General features: G+C 45.1%; 1 protein-coding gene across 2 annotated transcripts in view; it reads left to right on the top strand.

Annotated features, from left to right (window-relative positions):
* Positions 1-19,048, top strand: part of LOC105896610 (receptor tyrosine-protein kinase erbB-4-like) — a 251,884-nt gene that overhangs the window by 216,553 nt on the left and 16,283 nt on the right. Inside the window, exon 20 of one of the 2 annotated variants that reach the window (XM_031558871.2) lies at positions 3,354-3,539. In XM_031558871.2, the coding sequence (XP_031414731.1) occupies positions 3,354-3,539 (186 nt within the window). Of the gene's footprint in view, positions 1-3,350; positions 3,540-19,048 lie in introns of both variants that reach the window. The other variant, XM_031558870.2, reaches the window with a different exon arrangement.

Here is a 19,048-nt window from a genome sequence, read left to right as displayed (position 1 = left end):
AAAAAAAGATGCCTTGGCGTCCCGCAGCAACCTATCGGAAGACGCAGATTCCCCAGCTCCATAATATCGATGTTTTCTTCATTTTTTATTCTCTGTTTGTGAGCTCCCCTGGGACCCGCGTTAATATCCCCCTGGTTGTTTTTTTTTCTGGAAAGCCTACTCGTTTAGCAGTGTTTGCACACTGGAGACCTCTCGCCCGCCTTGCTACGGTGCCATACCCCCTGGCAGATGGCGGTGCGGCAGCAGAAGCCTCCACGGCAGAGCAAGGCCCCCCCCCCGAACGCCTGCCAACTTGTCCATATCAATGTCAGACAAATTCCGGGACCTTTGATAAGACTGTCATTACGCTATCTGATGTGATCTTCTGGTAGCACAAGTTGTCAGAGAGTCCTGCCTCACTCACGTAGAGATGAAGAAAACACTCCACACTTTCGAGTGGTTTATCACGTGGCAACATCCTCTCAAATCAATACCTTTACCTCTAAAAATGTCACCCATATCACACAAACTGACTTAGACTTGGACTTGACCTGAGCAGAATGTTGTGATGAGAATTCTTGTCAACCACCCGTACTTATTCTTCCGTATATCTTTTTATGCTTGCGAGATTCAAAAGGTGTTAGGTATTCAGGCTGGATCTTCAGTTTACTTTGCACAATGGCTATTGTCCATTGCATTGAAATCCTTTTTTTTCCCCGGGAAGTATGCCTGGGCTCCCCTGGAGTGAGCCAGGATTAGACTCATACGATTTTTTGGTGGGAAGAAAGAAAAAAGCATTTGCATTCAACCATCCGATCAATTCTTTCATCCAAAACAACTCGCCTTGGCATTTGACACTGATGCATTTATGTATCAGTGTGCGTGTGCTCTCAGGGACTTGAACCTATGATCTTGGCAGCGCTTGCCTCAGCCTTACCGGAACAATGAGGATACAGAGCACAGAGGGAGATCTTGTATTATCTCAGGCTTTGTGTCTGAAGATATAATCGTGATAATGGTGCTTTTATGATCGAATTGATAACATGTTGTGCATACTCAGTGGAAATTCCTGCCCTAAGCGGCTAATGCGTCTTAGCGTTACATGCATGCACTGATGATGGTGCAATGCCAAAAGGTGTTAACAGCCCGAGGCACAAGGTAATGAATAGTGTTGGAATTAGGTGACGTGTGTGTTTGTGTTTTGTGTGTGTGTGTGTGTGTGTGTGTGTGTGTGTGTGTGTGTGTGTGTGTGTGTGTGTGTGTGTTTGCAGCTTTGGAGGAGCACTGCTCTTTTCTCTCCTTTGGGAAATGATGAAATGGATTTTTCTTTCTTTTTTTTTGTTGAGCTGAGCACCCAAACTTACAGGCTTTTGGAGGGAGCCGCACCTGTTCCTGTGTTTTTCCCTTCCTCCTGGCTAAAGCTTTAGTCATTGTTCAAAGTCTGAAGATGATTCTCCCATGATGTGCTCCATATCAATAAACAATGACAAAAAGCCAATTCTGTACGAGTGACAGCACAATTGAACATCACAGCGCCATTGCATCATACTAGATTTCCAGCTCCCTGCGTTTTTACTTAGCAGGCCTCTATTTCAAATAAAACAAAATATGATATCCTAGTTAAAATGTTCCCAAAGCAGATTAAATATAGTCTACACTACAGTGTGTGTAACATGAGCTGAACAATGTCCTATAATACGCTTGATAAACAGCTGTATCTATTATCTGAAATACCATTCAGAGCCATTTAGAGCAATCTAACAGTCTTAACTCATGAATACGTGGATTGGCAAAGCGTGATTTCTCAGTGCATGCCAGCTGGCTGGCTCAGTGGACTAGTGAGGAAATCTAATATAATAAAGCACAACAGCTCACAAGTTGTTGTTTGTCATACCTCACCAGCGTTAAAAAAATACAGACACTAATGCCGTCAACCGTAATGCCACACTTTCAAAAACACATGTTTACTCTATTGTACAAATCTGTGCATAATATGATATGATATCCCCATTCTGAAGAAACGGAAATCTGCAGTGTTGTGTTGGGCCAAGTCATATAGACATAGTGCTGACTGTTTGCATTGTTCCAATGCTGTGAGGTGTTGTGGGATTAAGGAGGGTAGAAATGAGATAATAAGTCAGCTAAAATGCACGCTCACAAACTTGCACACACGCACACACACGCACACACACACACACACACACACACACACACACACACACGCACACACACACACACACACACACACACACACACACACACGCACACACATGCACGCACGCACACATCAAGACAAACAAATAGATACAAAAGGCATCTCTCACACTCTCTCTCTGTCCTTCTCTATCTCTCCTAAACTGTTCACATATGTTTTCATTTGCATTTATATTTGCATTCATTTAATTTTCAACTTGCAATCACACTTGACATGTAAAATGTAAGTATGGCTGGAATCATGCAAGTATGCATTCTTTCTCTCTCTCTCTTTCACTCTCTCTTTGTCTCTCTCTCTCTCTCTCTGTCTCTCTCTCTCTCTCTCTCTCCCCCTCTCTCCCTCTCTCTCTGAGACACACTGTAGTTGTGGCTCTCTCCAAGCGTAGACCTAGATCTAGTGAGCAGTGCGATTGAAGAATGGGCAGGGTCAGTCGCCGTAATGGAGGTCAGGTCTACTCAGAGAGATGAGTGAAACACACACACACCACACACACACTCACACACCCACCCAGACACACACACAGACTCACACACCTCTGTCAGTGCCTCATAATATTATCCCAGGGATTTGAAATGGCAACCACAAGTCAGCCCTTTATTTAGTGCTGCTAAAATAGGAGAGGAATCCTTCTCCCCTGCTGAGAAGACCTAGTTACCAGCTGCCTGGCAATATCTCATTTTACTTTAGGTGAGAGGAAGGTGAGGCTCAGTTTCCTTGAGTATTGCTCTGTCGCTCTTCTCAAAAGGCTGTGTACTGTTTGGGCTAAAAAAGAAAAATTCAAATGATACACTCATACACACCTTCACGGATATCGCATATGCGCACACACACATTCACATCGATCACACGCACGCATACACACACACGTGCACACCTTCACACATATCGCACACACCCAGCTTTCAGTGTGGCATTGTTCACTCCTAGCCTTTCGCTCTTAGGCTCGAGAGCAAATTCATTACCAGCTTGGCTGAGCACCGTGTAAAGACTCGTTGAAGCGCTACGTCTGCTTTCGGGGATGAATGTAACCACACCTTTTCTCTCTCTCTCTTTCTCTCTCTCTTTCTCTTTCTCTCTCTATTTCTCTCTGTCTCTCTCTCTCTCTTCTCGCCCCACTCCAACCACTCACTCACTCACTGGTCCTATCTCTGCCCAGCAGGAGGCACTGATCATGGCCAGCATGGAGCACCCTCACCTGGTGCGTCTACTGGGCGTGTGCCTGAGCCCAACCATCCAGCTGGTCACCCAGCTCATGCCGCACGGATGCCTGCTGGACTACGTGCACGAGCACAAGGACAACATCGGCTCCCAGCTGCTGCTCAACTGGTGTGTCCAGATTGCCAAGGTAAGGTGCATCTGGGGGTCGTATTTGTTTTGTAAATGTTTCTGTGAGTGAGTGTGTGTGTGTGTGCGCACGTGCAGAGGTGTACCCTTTTCCTCATGAGTATGCTGTAATTGACTTTTTCCTGTTTCATATCGCACTGTTAATAAGGTGTGTGTGTGAAATATATGTGGACTGTGTTGGCTTGCAGCCCTATCATGAACTCCCTCAGAACAACCTGATCCCCTTCAGTCTCTCTCCATCAAGCAGAGCCTGTGGCAGTTGACATAAGTGGAATAATCAGAGCACTCAATCAGTCTTTTGTCCTGGGTCTTATATATCCAGCTCCTGTGGGCTCCTGTGGATATTGTTTACCAGCTGATCTGGGTGGGGGAGACTCACAGGCGGGAGGTTAGCGATTAGCACCCATGTTTGATTTCTCACCCCGGGCCCCATCCAGAAGGCAGCGGCCCTGTAAATCACCTGTGAGTGGAGGGGGCCCCCCACTGTGAGTGCAAGGGGACAGTGGTCTGCAGGCTTCAATATGCTGGCCCTCCTCAAACACACTCCCGGTGTAAGATTGGCAACAGCCAGCACATGGTTCTTGGGTACGGAGCCCACCCGTGGAGTTTTGAGGGATTGCGTGGTGTGCTTCATTTCCTATCCTCTCTCTCTCTCTCTCTCTCTCTCTCCTCTCTCTCTCCCTTCTCTCCCTCTCTCTCTCTCTCTCTCTCTCTCTCTCTCTCTCTGTCTCTGTCAGCTCTGAGACTCCCTCGTTATTCTTCTTCCCCCTTCTAATATTTTACTCCTGTTCTCGTTCCTTCCTTCCATCTCTTTTTTATCATCTTTTTTAAGCAGTTCTATTACCTGCCATAACATTCATCAGTTTATTCCCACTTTTCTTTCTCTGTTTGAGTACTTTTTTTCTCTCTCCACTTGTCTCTTATTAGCTTTAAAATATGTCATTGAGACAATATAGGACAGAATAAACTGCAGGACCAGATTTATATCTCTCACTCGGATGTGACATGGACATCCTGCTTTGTCTCACTGTATGGGAATCATAACTGGAGCTCATAACCCATCCTGGCACCTGATCCCTCCTAGCTGGTATGTAAGGAGCAGACATCTTGAAAAAGGTTGGAAGTACTGCCAGTCTGTGAGCACTGCAAACCATGTAGTTATGTGATGAAATGGTTGGAGTGCCTGTTGCCCTAGGCTCACTTACTGCCAGGTCACTGGTATCTGCAACATTAAATGCCAACGGAAAACAGATTATAAGCCCGTTAAGTTGAGCTACATTGGTAAATGAACCGTCTTGAGGCTTTGAGTAAAAAATTGCAAACATAACCCCTCTGCTCAGCTAAGTGCTACTTAAAAAAAGACTTGAGTATTCTGATTCTAGACATAGTCTAGTGTGTGTGTGTGTGTGTGTGTGTGTGTGTGTGTGTGTGTGTGTGTGTGTGCATTTCAGTCGCCACATATTAAACCGCCTGGGTGGTGCAGTCTCAACCTGAGCCTCCCTGATTAACATTCAGTCAGGCTCGCTTGTTTTAATAGTACTGACCGCAGTCATCACTGGCTCTCAGTGCCTCTGTTCAGTTTTGATACACTCCTGCTGAGGAACATTCTTGGGCCATCTGTGTGTGTGTGTGTGTGTGTGTGTGTGTGTGTGTGTGTGTGTGTGTGTGTGTGTGTGTGTGTGTGTGTGTGTGTGTGTGTGTGTTCTTCTTAGATGGTTCATTATGCATCTAGATCCATGGTCTATGATATTATGCACAAGATCTACAGTGGACCACGTAACGACTGGATATGGTTTGAAACAGCCCTGATCTGATTAAGCCCTAATGCAGTGTGATTTAGCTCTGTTTCAACACAATTGGCATCAATGTCACGTTTATTGAATTATCCTGGTTGAAAGTAAAGCATATTCATTTTTTTGTTGAAAATGCGTAAGGATGGGTTTTTTTTCTTTATCAGTTGACCAAATGCTTTAAAAATGCTTGTGCATCAGCACCTATGAAAACCTCAGGTTGTTTACGGCAAGTTGTGACAGCCTGTCCCTCAGCTATCGTTACACTACTGTAATAATGCAAATATAGATGATAGACAGCTCCTCTGGTGGTCAGGGGTTTATAGCCACGACAAAATAAACTTGTTTTGAAGAATCCTTTTTATATATAAATCGATGGCACCTTTGAACTCAGAGTGAGCTACATGCTGCTCTCAGCATTGGAGGGTGGCACGCAGAGCCCCTGTCTCCTGCTGCTGGGGTCGGCTGGAGGTGCAGGGTGTTCGGTCAGGTAACCTCCAACAGCCCCTGCAGGAGGCCGGCTCGCCCCAGGAACCTTCGGACCCCTGGACATCTGCTCAACCTCCTGAGCCACTGCTCCTCCTCGCGCCGGGTCACGCCGCACGAACCCTGTTTCGAGATTTTTCTGGGGAGAATTCACAGATTGTATAGACATCCGAGAACACACACCCACATAGATACACCCACATAGATACACACTCACACACACACACACACACACACACACACAAGCACACACACACTCACACACACACACACACACACACACACACACACACACACACACACACACACACACACACACACAAACACACACACACAATCACACACACAGACTAATGCAGAATTAAGAAAGACAAGAAAAGGCTTTCCAATGCATTAGAGCGACTCTTTTTCATTCTCAGTTGGTTTCAGGGTTTGCTGACATTTTTTAGAATATTTTGATTAAAAACCACAGTTTTTATTACATTCTTGCATCATGTCAGTGAGAACATGGAGAAGGTAGAGAGAGAAAGAGAGAGAGAGACTCCCAAGGTAAAATAGTGGAGGCATTTTTAAATCCTGGCTTACCAGCCGCTCTCTCTCTCTCTTGTTGCAGACGGTGAGTTTTTCCACACTCGGTTGTCCACATGGAAAAATCTCCCACTCCTTATTTTGGAGTGTGATTCCAATAGCGCCATAACAGACTGCGCCTAGAGTTGGCGTGAGTGGGAAGACGAGCGCTAATAAGAGAGACGCTAATGGGGCTAATGCCACTAGTTCGTGTTGCGACTCCTCTGGGTGACTGATGATTCAAATGAGCAGTTGGAACAAACTGCTAAAGCAGGTACTCATTGCTGAAATTGGATTCAATTTGACATCTGAGATTTCATAGCTCTCATGGCTCTCTCCAGGTGGGGGGGGGGGGGGGGGTTGACATGGTGTGTCCTGTTATGCTAGACAGATACATATATCACGCTTGAGTAGTTATAGGAGCAGGAGTTAAACAGCCATTTGCTGGTCAAATAACAAACGTCCATTTGACTGTCAGCCTGGTGTATGTCAGAGCTGTGCCTGATCACATCTGTGTGGTGAGGCTTCTCTGGGGGTTTACTGAAATTATTCAAATGATTCTCATTTGACTCAAATTATTCCTGTTCCTCCCTAGGTACAAATAATAATAAAAACAGTTGTTGATTATTGGGTTAAAGTAATATTTTGGAACCATGTGAGATTGCTTTAAATGAACAATTATAACTCAGTATCCACAAGGGCTAATAAAACAGCAGTTGCCTATGCAGCTAAAACAACAGTTTGCTGTTCATGTTTTACAAGATAGTATCTGTTTTTCCAATGCTAGGTTAATAATGTTTATAGTCAAGATGATGACAGATCGAAGATATACACAATGCATAAGCCCTGTCGACAGAATATGCTGCTCTGTATTAATTAGGTTTAGTTTGCATTATTTACATGGGAATTGGAGCACCACTTCCATCTCTCTGGAAGGAGTTTTCAGTTCGATGTTGTTCACCTCCACACAAGGCAAAGGACTCCATTTCCCACAATTCCCTCTCACCTTGTCCTGCCTGCTCAGGGCATGACCGCTGTAACCCTGTCATGTGACCCATGTGCTGGAAATTGATAAGCTGAGAGCAGGAGACAGGCAGGGCCGCTTTATCACCTGGAGTTTTGGGCACAGAGTTAATGGTGCCTATTAATCAAGGCAAGCTCTTTGGGAGCCAAAGAGCACCTCTGGTGACAGCCCCACCCACGCTGACCCTGCAGCGGCAGCAGCTTACACACTCAGTCACACACACACACACACACACACACACACACACACACACACACACACACACACACACACACACACACACACACACACTCACAGACTCACACACATACACATTTACCCAGATACACACACACACACATACACACACACATACACACTCACTAATGCATATTCACACAAGCACATGTACACGTGTCACACTTTCTCAGGGTTATGTCTAGTACATGCACATACGCTCACACATAGGCATCCTTAGATTCACAGTGAGTCATATAAACATTACACTCACAATTACTCCACATGTACCCATTCAGGTCACACTCTCAGGCATGAAAAATTCCTTTGAGTACAACATAGAGTTATCCACATTATCCACACACACACACACACACACACACACACACACACACACACACACACACACACACACACACACACACACACACGTGCACACACATGTGGACATCCATACATTCTTTTTCGTTTTCTCTCCTCACAAGTACACATATACATCATGCCACATGCATATCCCCCCTCACACACACACACACACACACACACACACACACACACACACACACACACACACACACACACACACACACACACACACACACGTACTGTCTGTCTTTCTTCATCTCTTTCTGTTTGACTCACACTCTCTCTTTCACACACACACACACACTTCCACACACTTCCACACACACACACACACACACACACTTCCACACACACACACACACGCACACACCCTCTGGCTGTGCGACTCATTCTCCCTGTAGACATGCTCCTGCTGTCACTGGTTGTCCCAGTCTCGCTGGCAGGATGTCACAGGGTGACTCTTCTTCCAGGGCATGAGCCTGTGCCGCACATGCAGAGCCGGCGCAGAAAGGGAAGGAGACCTGCTCAAGTCACCAGAGGGAGAGAGAGAGAGCGATAGAGAGACCTGCTCAAGTCACCAGAGGGAGAGAGAGAGAGCGATAGAGAGACCTGCTCAAGCTACCAGAGGGAGGGGTTGCGCATTAGGAAGATATATTTAAAGCCTGCAGATGAACTGTCGGGACTTTCCCCCCGATTAAAAAAAATCGACTCTCAGCAGCTAAACCAGGCATCTGTGAAATAAGACGCCGCTCCACCTCCCCCCACACCCCCCCTGCCCCCTTCCCTTATTCTTCCATACTTCCTCGGCCGCCTCCTCTTCCCCTTGTCTCCACTTTGCCAATCCATTACGGAATAGTATATTAATGGAATAATTAGATTTGGGATGCATTTTAATGAGCAGTGAATGAAGGATGGAGACACCATGGCACTACAGACGATTCGGTCCTCTCTCTCTCTCTCTCTCTCTCTCTCTCCTTCCATTCTCTCCTCCTCTCTCTCTCTCTCCATATTAGCTTTGACGTGGAGTGATAAACCAGAGAAGACAATCTGTTCCCATCCCAGAGGCACAGTGATGCTCAAGGACTAACAGGCAGAGGTCTGAGTGGGAGAGCGTGCCACCCAGCAAACACACACAGTCGCCACACTAGTCAGAAGAGCATCGTCAGTGACACTGATCCCAGATCTGTCATAGGCACATCAAACTGTGTTCACTCGGAGCAAAAAAAGTGCCTTGTTTATGTCACGGTCTGTGTCAGTTAGTCAGTTAGTTTTATTGCCCCCAGGGGGGAATTCTTTTCCACAGCACTGTACATAACAAGGAGTTTCAACAACACATTTACATCCATCAGCGGTACACACACGCACCAACAACACACACACACACACACACACACACACACCAACAATACGTTTACATCCATCAGCAGTACACACACCAGAATAACACACAACAGTAACCGACAGTATTAGTAAACAACGGCACACAACAGCAAAAGGCCTCAGTGAGTTAGCCTGTCTAGTGCTGCTATGGTTGTGGGTACCAGGCTTTTGCCATGGCGAGCCCTTCTGCACCTCAGGGACCTATGCGTGTGCCCAGAGAGCATTACACTAAAGTGGCAGTTGAGTGGGTGTGTGATGTGGGTGTTGCACAACAGCTGTCACTTTCTGTCTCTCACTGCTGCAGTAGGTGTGAATTAAAGACAGAGTCAGCGATTTTTTTTTTTGGTAGAAGTTAGCTGTTTTTGAAATATAATAGGCAGAGAAACTTCTTCTGTGTTCTCTTCAAAGCCCTCCCCTCTAAGCTTGCACACACAACCTGCTTTGACTACGACACTTGACTGACATGTTTGTCTTTGCCTCAGTGGTTGGGTGAGGCCTTGTTCTGATTGGTGCGTCGTTGCTTTTTCATGATTATGGAGCCTGGACGTGTCATTTCCTCTCTATGTATATTATTTATCATACGGAATGGAAAGTGAGGAGAAGTCTTTTTTACAAAGTAGATAAATATGGCTGATATTTATTTAGCCTCTCTTCCCCTCCTTATGGCATTAGTCTGTGGCTGCCATCTTGTTTCTGCGTCATTGTTGTCTCAGCGTGCCGTGGTGACTGAGTCAGCAAATGGTGAGGGGAGCAATTGAGGCTCCTCAGTTTGAGTGATCCTTACTTTCTTTTCTCTGTTTTTCACTCTTTCCTCCATCTTCTTTTTCTTCTTCTTCTTTTTTTTTCTTTCTCTGCACTCCAATATTTACATATTCTTGGGGGCCTTTGCGGGGCTCCATGCAGCAGTGGATATCTAGTCTGCTGGAGCTTAGACCACCTCTGTGTCACCCCCCCTGCACCATCTCTCTCTCTCCCTCGCTCTCTCTCTCTCTCTCTCTCACACACACACACACACACACACACACACACACACACACACACACACACACACAGATGAGCAGCACTCTCCTGCTGAGCAAACTGCACTCTCCTAGCCTCATTAGAACAGCCCAGGGTCCTGCTGACTTCCTCTCCTCCATCTCAGTCTCTTTTTCTTTCTCTCTCTTTCTCTCTCTTTCTGTTCCTCCCTTTCTCCATCTATTGCACTTCTCCCACTGTCCTGAACCCTCACAGTCTCTTTCTCTTGATTTCTCTCTATGACTCTCTTCTCTCTCTCTCTCTCTCTCTCTCTCTTTTCCCTCTCTTACTCACCATGTCTAGCTCTGTCTCTTTTGTTCTTTCGATCCATCTCTCCCCCTCTCGATCTCTTTTTCAGCTTCTGCATTCAAAAAAGAATCCCTTTCATTTTCAGTTTTTTTACTCATCTTTTTTAAACCCTTGATACTGCTGATGTTTTTTTCCCCTCGGTTTCTTCGCCGTGCTGAAACTTTTCCACTGAGTGTTCTGACCTATCAGGCCATCTGTTGCCGGCAGCTGAACAACCTCATGTGGCATGGACCTGCACACACACACACACACAAACACCCACAAACACACACACACACACACAAACACATACACACACACTCCACCGCTTATGCAGCAACACTCCCAGGAGTGTTTGTCTCGTCAACAAGACCGCTAATAAAGTTTGAGCATGTTTCCAAGTAGTTTACAAGATAAAGACAGTGTAAAACGGAGCACTGATTGGCACCTGGAGAGGGTTTTCATGCCTCCACACGTTTTCTTTTTAATGAGTCTCTCACAGGAGCTGCCTAGTAGAGGTGTACGGACACATCATCAGTATCTGTATCTGTGCAGACAACAACATTGTCTGTCTCTGTTTCTGTATTTGGATGGTGGACTCGAAGTTGGTTTGGTTGGTTTGGTTTGGAATGGTTTATACCTGGAAGTCACCTTAAATCGGGCAAATGTATTTTCTAACCTAATATTCTTTGGAAATGTAATGCTTTGCCCCTCCAACGCATTCAATTGATTTCATATTAACATGTGATTAATTATGAAATATATTTCCACATCCCTGTACTGTTATTTCTCTCTTTTGTATTTTTATTTTAAAGTAAACTATGTTTTATAAACTGTCTGAATCCCATGTCAATCATGGATCTGTTTTTTTTCTCTGAATAATAATGAGCAACTTCAGGTAGAAGAAATATCTGTTTCCACTGCATTATTTATGCTTGCACGGATAATGTTTCAGATTCAGGTACATCCCTACTGCCTAGTGCAGCGTGGAAGCCCCAGTGTTGTCTCTTGAGGGAATTAGAGGTAGACAAAGAGAGAGGGAGAGAGAGGTAGAGGCTTCTACTTAAAAAAAAACTGAAAGCATCAGAGACATATACATTAACATCACATACATCACACTATTGTGATTCTTAATGGTAGACAAATACTTCCTACAACAATAAGTTGGAACTCTAGAGGCTCAATCCACACAAAGTGTTCCTGCAGCAGTCAGCAAAATGCCCCAGTAACAGTAACTCTACCTCTGTCCTTTTCTCAGAAATCTCCTCCCTTTCTTTTTCTCTCTCTTTCTTCCTGTCTCCCTCTCTCTCTCCACAATACTCTCATCCAGCTCTAACCGCAGAGAGCTTTTCCACACCACCCTGCTGAGTGGGATGAAAGGCAGAAAAAAAAGCGCAACTGGGAAAAAAAAAAGAAAAAGAAAAACAGGGTGAAGGTGAAAAGAAGCGGGAGGAGAGGAGGGATATGTAGATAAGCCCCGGATCCTTCCAATTACCTACACGGATCAGAGTCACTAATGGAGGCGTGAGGTCAGGGATTTCGCCGTCAGATTCCAGGGATTGAGGCGTCTGATTGGATTGGTCACCTCACAGCGGTCCCCCCTCTCTCAGCGAGAAAGCAAAAGTGCTGAGGTATCGTGCACACAGATTAGGGGTGCAGAGTGGAGCGGAGAGGAGCGGAGGGGAGAGGAGCAGAGCAGGGCCCAACTCAAACAGCCACAGACTCACACTCTCAGGCTCTGCTGGGACCAGGAGCTTATTAATGATTTAGTGCTGTTTGTATTTGAAGATTTCTTGCGCAGAGGCGCAGTCTTATGTAGTTGCTCTCTCTTTTTTTCCTTCTTGCATTCTCTCTCTCTCTCTCTCTTTCTCTTTCTCTCTATCTCTCTCCACCCTGCTTGAGTAGTGCAAAGAGCCAAGTATGCTAATGTAAAACCAGTGTGATGATTTCAAGAAGTACTTTACAATTTGCAGCTGTTGTGAGGATGCTTTGTCCTGTTGTATGTTAATCCCAATTCTGTTGCGCTAAGTTAGAGAGAATGTCTTATCAAAAGGCACACAACCGTTTTTATCTATGGCGCCCTCTGTAGGGGTTTTGGGTCCGTGTCACCATTGAGCGTTTTGCGTTACGTTACTGAGCTTCATCTGTAGACACTCTCCACTTCTCTCCCTTTGTGTCCATGAGCTCTGAAGGCAGGTTGAGGTGCATTAGCATCACTCACATTGCCTCAGACTCACAGATAATTGCATAGCAGGGGGGGGGTCTTAGAGTCGCAACAGTGATGTCAGAACGAGTGTCACTTCATACGCCGCCATGGTGCCAAATGCATCACGGGGAGAGAATAACTGTCATCCCTCATTTTCTGTCACACCTCGGGCCCCCTCATAAGTCATCTGCCGTGACCTCACTCTCACTTGCCTCAACAAAAGCTCGATGAGATCCATTTGAGAAATTAGGAGAAACATCAACAACCATAAAAGGCATGACTTTATCATATACAGCCTATAACCAGCATTTCCTTTTGAATTCTTTATTTTTTCACGGCATCTAATTTATAATCAAGTCTTGTAACAAGGTCCACAGACATTGCCCTCAATAGAAAACAAATCACACATTCAGTCACATGCTTTTTCCTATGTACAGTACCTGCTGTATCAATACAGTACCTCCTGATGGAATGGATGCATAGAAAAGCACCTACAGTTTGTTTCGCCTTAAGCTTTGACAAAGTCCAATCGATTGTGAAGGAGGATGTACTGTGGAGTGCATTAAAATGTCCTGGATCTGTTTTTATGGCTTGTTCAGAGGAGCTGCACGGTAGTGATCATCAGCATCTTACCTCCAGAGAGGTTGATTGACGTCCTCTATTGAGCATCGCCTCCCACATAGTCCCCTGTCTGGAGAGAGAGAGGGAAAGGGAAAGGGAAAGGGAAATGGAGATAGAGAGAGAGAGAGAGAGAGAGAGAGAGAGAGAGAGAGAGAGAGAGAGAGAGAGAGGTTGTTTTCCGAAACACCGTCTGAAACTGAGTGGGATTATTGACATTTACTCATGTAAATTCTGCAGGGGTAACATTTTATTGCTGGAGGAGTGACATTTTGTGTGGATCCAGCAAAAGAGGTGGTGGAGGGAAGAGAGAAGGGATGGATGGAGGGAGAGAGAGAGATAGAGAGAGAGAGAGAGAGAGAGAGAGAGAGAGGATGAAGTGCGTCCCGTTTCAGACACTTTGGGTGTCTTGACACCTGGGTCAAAGCCCGGTCGCTGTTAATAATGGAAGCCTCAAACAAATGTCAGCGCTGATAAGTAGGTTTGCACATAATCAATCGCTAAAGCCAGCTCCCTGTGCTGGTGAAATTCATTTTCAGACGCTCCCTATTGGCTGGGCTGGGTGAGACACACTGCAAGAAGTTTACTGGCAATTGGGTAAAACAGTTTGCCATACAGCCACCACAACAAACAAGGAATCTTTCCTATCTCACACCAAAATGATTTTTTAGTTGGATTAAATTTTAATGTTGGAAAGTAATTCACACAATTAGGCTTCAGTTTTTTGAGGGCATTGTTCTGGCCGCATTGGAACTCTCAAACTGGGGCTCTCTCTGTTCTGCCTCCAAACGAGGAGCCAAAGCTTGCTCTCTATTCAACTGTTGTCAACTGGAAAACATCCCATAACCCAGATAGTAAAAGGGGGGGGAGGGGGTGCCACTGGCACGAAAGTGATCATTCCCCCGGTAGATGCTACTGCCATTCATCTCACCACAGGAGGCCCACGTGGCAGTTAGCGTCCGTCATTAGCCAAGAACGGCTCCGTGCATTAGCGCAGTCTAACTGCTTTCTGCGTGATAAGGCAGTGGTGACAGCTCCGTGCACACCTGTGCACTCCGAACGCAGTGGGCCACAGCGTCAGATTAGATCTCGCTCCCGCTCCCGCTTCCTCGCCCCTAGGGCTGTCAGCAGCACCGCGTGCGCTCCTGTCAATACCTCCCGACATAAACACACACACACACACACACACACACACACACACCCAGGTACAGAAGACACAGGAACACACAAATGTGTCAGGACACACGTGCATCACATACACCTCCTTGTCTCTTCACCTGACAGGCTGTTAGTGTCTCTGTGTGTTCTTCTGTCAGTGTACACAACACATATACATCACTCACAGATAAGTATTTACCCAAACATCTTCATTTCCAGTAATATGTACAGAGCAGAAAAGCACACAGCACAGATATTCATGCATCTTTACCTGAGAGACTGTCAATGGCTCTTTGTTTGTGCTAATGTCAATGTCCATCAAACACCCACACACTCACACTAGGAGGGTCAGGTGCTCTGACAGCCACTTGTCTGTGTAGCCGGTCTGAAGGGGAGAAAGAGAGAGAGAGAGAAAGAGAGAGAGAGAGAAAGAGAGAGAGAGAGAGAGAGAGGATCTGCTCCATTCAGTAGTCCCTTATCAATCTCACATCTGTTCAATTTCCTGAGAGGGTAAGATGAAGACCCAGCTGTGGCCATTGGGGAGTGTAAGGAACCAACATGACATAACTTGTCAGTCTGAGGACTCCTGGGAAGTGAAGAGGAGCCTTGCTACATGACAATGATGAAGATGGGGAGAGGTCAACCATCTCTGCCATTTTTCTTTCTTATTACATTTGTGCTCGAAGCCATTTCATGCAAAACAGCAAAATCCAAAAAAAACAGTGAGACATAATAAATTCCGTTTAGTTGTGTGTTAAGACGCGGGTTTCGCGGGTTTGCTCCCAAACAACACCGAGGGAGATCTCTTGTGAGCTTAAACATTTGCATGGCCATTTTCTTCCCTTGAACACTGACATCTTGTTTAAAATTGCTTATGTCTCCCTCCGCAGTTGTTTTCATACACCAGCCCGGGTTGATTTAAGTAACACAGAAACTCTGAACGAGAATGTATAAATTACCCATACCCTACATTGCCTTCATAAATATTGCATTTGCAGACAGCGTTTATAAAATTGCTTTCTTTTGACATTGGAAGTGGAGTAATGTGCCGTGAGAGTATGTGTGTCTGGTTAAGTGAGGATGCCCCCAGGTGCGGGTGTGTGTCTGAGGGAGTGTGTGAAGAAGCCCAAATAACCTGCTGGTCAAAATTGTATCAGCATGCACAAACACACACACACACACACACACACACACACACACACACACACACACACACACACACACACACACATACAAACATATATGCATGCATGCACACACTACACACATACACACGAAAACACATACACACATTCACACGTAGGCACACACAAATCCATACACAGACCTCACACACACACACACACACACACACACACACACACACACACACACACACACACACACACACACACACACACACACACACACACACACACACACTCCACAGAAGTCTGAATGAGACCTCGCAGTGTGCTGGCTGGCTGAATGGGCCCATTGTACGCCTCCTTATCAGGTCCAATGCAGTTTCATTTAGTCTTGAAAGCCGTCTTCCGCCAAACGCCTCAGAAGGAGAACAGTCTTTTTTTCCTCTTTAACATGTTTATTTTCTCCCACCAAACTTTTTCTTACGGGGTGAAATGTTAAGAGCCTTACATCTCCCGCAACAGCCTTGGATTTCGTTGGAGCATAAATTAGGTTGATCTGACCCTAGAAATTGACATGAACATCATACACTAATTTAGTCATTTCAATATTAACTGTTACTTAATGCTAATAAGAACATTGGGATTGTCAATTGGTTTGTACAATTAACTACTATAATTCTTACAGTTAAGTGAGACGACTTATTAAGAGACACATATGAATATAATAGCAAATAAAGATAACGGAATAGTCCAAAATACATACATAGACAGGGATTAAATAAATTGAATAAAATTAAACAGAGGAAGGAACCAGACAGCAGCTGGCCTCAGGAATATGTTCAAGGTAACATCTACCTACCCCTACAGTATGCTTCCTCCCAGCGCCTCGAACCTGATCTTTCTCCTCGAACCAAAATCACATGCAAGCATTTTTGGCAAAGAGAATGTCTGGAACAGCCAAGAAAATAACCAAAAAGGTGCTCTTGTGGTACTTCACAAGCATCGAGGCAAGATGTAGGCAATCGTTCATTTTTGTCGATGGTGGCAAGAATCACAGGCAGGTGGCTTTGCCTTTGCAGTGTGCAGAGCTGAGTCGGTTATGTGCGTTTGATCCGACTGGCCATATGGCTGGTTGTAAAAGTGATTAGCCTTCAGCCTAGAGGCACTGCCAACATGCTGAAGGCGGCGTTTAGACGTTATCAACATGTTTAGCACATTAAAAAAGATTTCTTCCGATACTGCTTACACTGCTATGGGAATCCCAATGAACTGCTGTGAGTCACAGTGTAGAAAAAAGGAGGAGAAAATGAGTGTATTTGTTGAGCTGTACTACACTAAGCCATAGTGAAATAAGACTGACCTCTGTGGCTGCAGTGAAGCATGCCATGCAATATTGCTGGCCCTATAAGGCTCTGTAGTCCAGCTTGATGGCTTCCCTGTTGTTCATTTGTATTTATGCACATATATGTATGTGTATAGTATAAATATATGTATATGTATGCATGTTTTTGTCTAAGGTGGGTTCGGTAAAGATCGAGTCTTAGTCAGTTGTAATAGCACTACGTATTCTCTGGTTCCTCGTGTACTGCATCTGCCCAGTGTTGCTTCCCCCTGGATGCCCGGTCACTTCTCCGCCCTTTACCCTCCGCTCTCTTTAACTGTGCTCTCCACCCACCCTCTCCTTTGCAAGTGGGAGTGTAGTGTGTGCAGACCTTTTTCATTGTTTCCCTTCTTCCTTTTCTTCCACGTGTGCACTTTTCATTCTAATTAGCCTCGGGTCTTCATGTGAAATATAATTTTTGTTATTTCCCCAGCCAAGGTGGGTGTGTGTGCGGGGGGGTGCTGAGAAAGTGGTGTAATAGGTCGCCAAGGGAACGCCTGCCTCTTTCCACTCCAGAGAAACTTTAACCTCCATTAAAGCACACGGCAAGCAAAAAAAAAATTATAAATAAAAAAATAAATAAATAAAAAAGAAAAGCAGGCATAATAGGGCCGGCGAGATCCTGGAAGATCAGCACACACAACCCCAGGAGTTGGCGGCCAGCCCGCTTCCCCAGCCACAGCCTGCTCTGTATGCGAGTAAACAGAGGCTTGTTATGCTAAACAGCTGTACCAGCAGTTGGGGCGCTGGAGTTTTGGGTGTTTTTATGATGCAGTCAGGCCTGCTTGCACACTCACGCCTGCTGTACAAACAGAGGGAAGGGAAGGCAGAGGAGAAGAGGAGATCTTGGACTGGGGCTTGTGATGGAGTGTCAAATCTAATCTAGTTTGCTTCAAATCATGTCCAATCCCATTCCAACATGGCCATATCCTGGCACTGGACTTTACATCCAAGTGATCGGAAGCCTGTGAAGATCCCATGAAAAAAATCAAACCTTACAAGGTGTAGGAGTAAAGTTGGTTACAGACCTTGATTCACCTGGTGAGATGTTATAGTAAATAAATGCATGTTTCATGTATTCATGTATTCCCTCCTCTTTCAAAGTGTGAGCTACATAGGCATGCCTAGGTTATTTCTTTTTTTGGATATATTTAGAATGAAAGCCTCTGGATTTCTTTTTCCACATGCTAAACCTTGTCAAAATTTAGCTTCAGACTAGCTAGCAGCTGAAGGGAAATCAATGCACGCTGAATCAGATTGGTTTCATGCAGCAGCTTGTTAAATGAACACTGCCGCCGTGCTTTGTACTAGCGTTTGTCAAAGCTGTCATAGATCAATTTCACGGCCACCTGTTCGGTACGTGAGTAATTTTTTTTTCTTCTCTGAAGCGCCACAAACCAAAACATGTACAGTTTTCTGCTGTCAAAACAAAGCTTTGAGTAGAGCATGCTTTGAACATCTCTGTTACTATTGAGCCCACTGAGAACAATGTGACTTACACTCTTTTTAAGTGCTTTTAGCGTCAAAATCATTAGCCATTAGCGTGAAGATATGTGCTTGCTTTGAAAGATCAATAGACTATTTAACACTTCATGGCAGTTGAGAAGGTTAGGAACATGGTAGGAACATCATCTTCTTTGTAAGCGCTACAGACCTACAACTATAAAAAGACTAAGCATGCACACCCCATATACCATAAAAACCTATACTGATATTCCTATAGTGATATTTACTTTTCTTCTCAGGCAAAGGCGCGATCACTATATCTATCTATTTAGACATGCCTGTCAGGTTTGGTCTTTGTGTAAGTGTGGTCATGGGTACATTAATGGGTTGTTGTTATGGGTGTTTAGCCCTGTGGTGTAGGTGTGCGTGTGTGTGTGTGT

This window comes from Clupea harengus, chromosome 21 (genome assembly GCF_900700415.2).
Source record: "Clupea harengus chromosome 21, Ch_v2.0.2, whole genome shotgun sequence".
In the NCBI taxonomy this organism is placed as follows: domain Eukaryota; kingdom Metazoa; phylum Chordata; class Actinopteri; order Clupeiformes; family Clupeidae; genus Clupea; species Clupea harengus.
The sequence above is the reverse complement of the archived record's forward strand: the minus strand, read 5'-3'. Positions and strand labels throughout refer to the sequence as shown.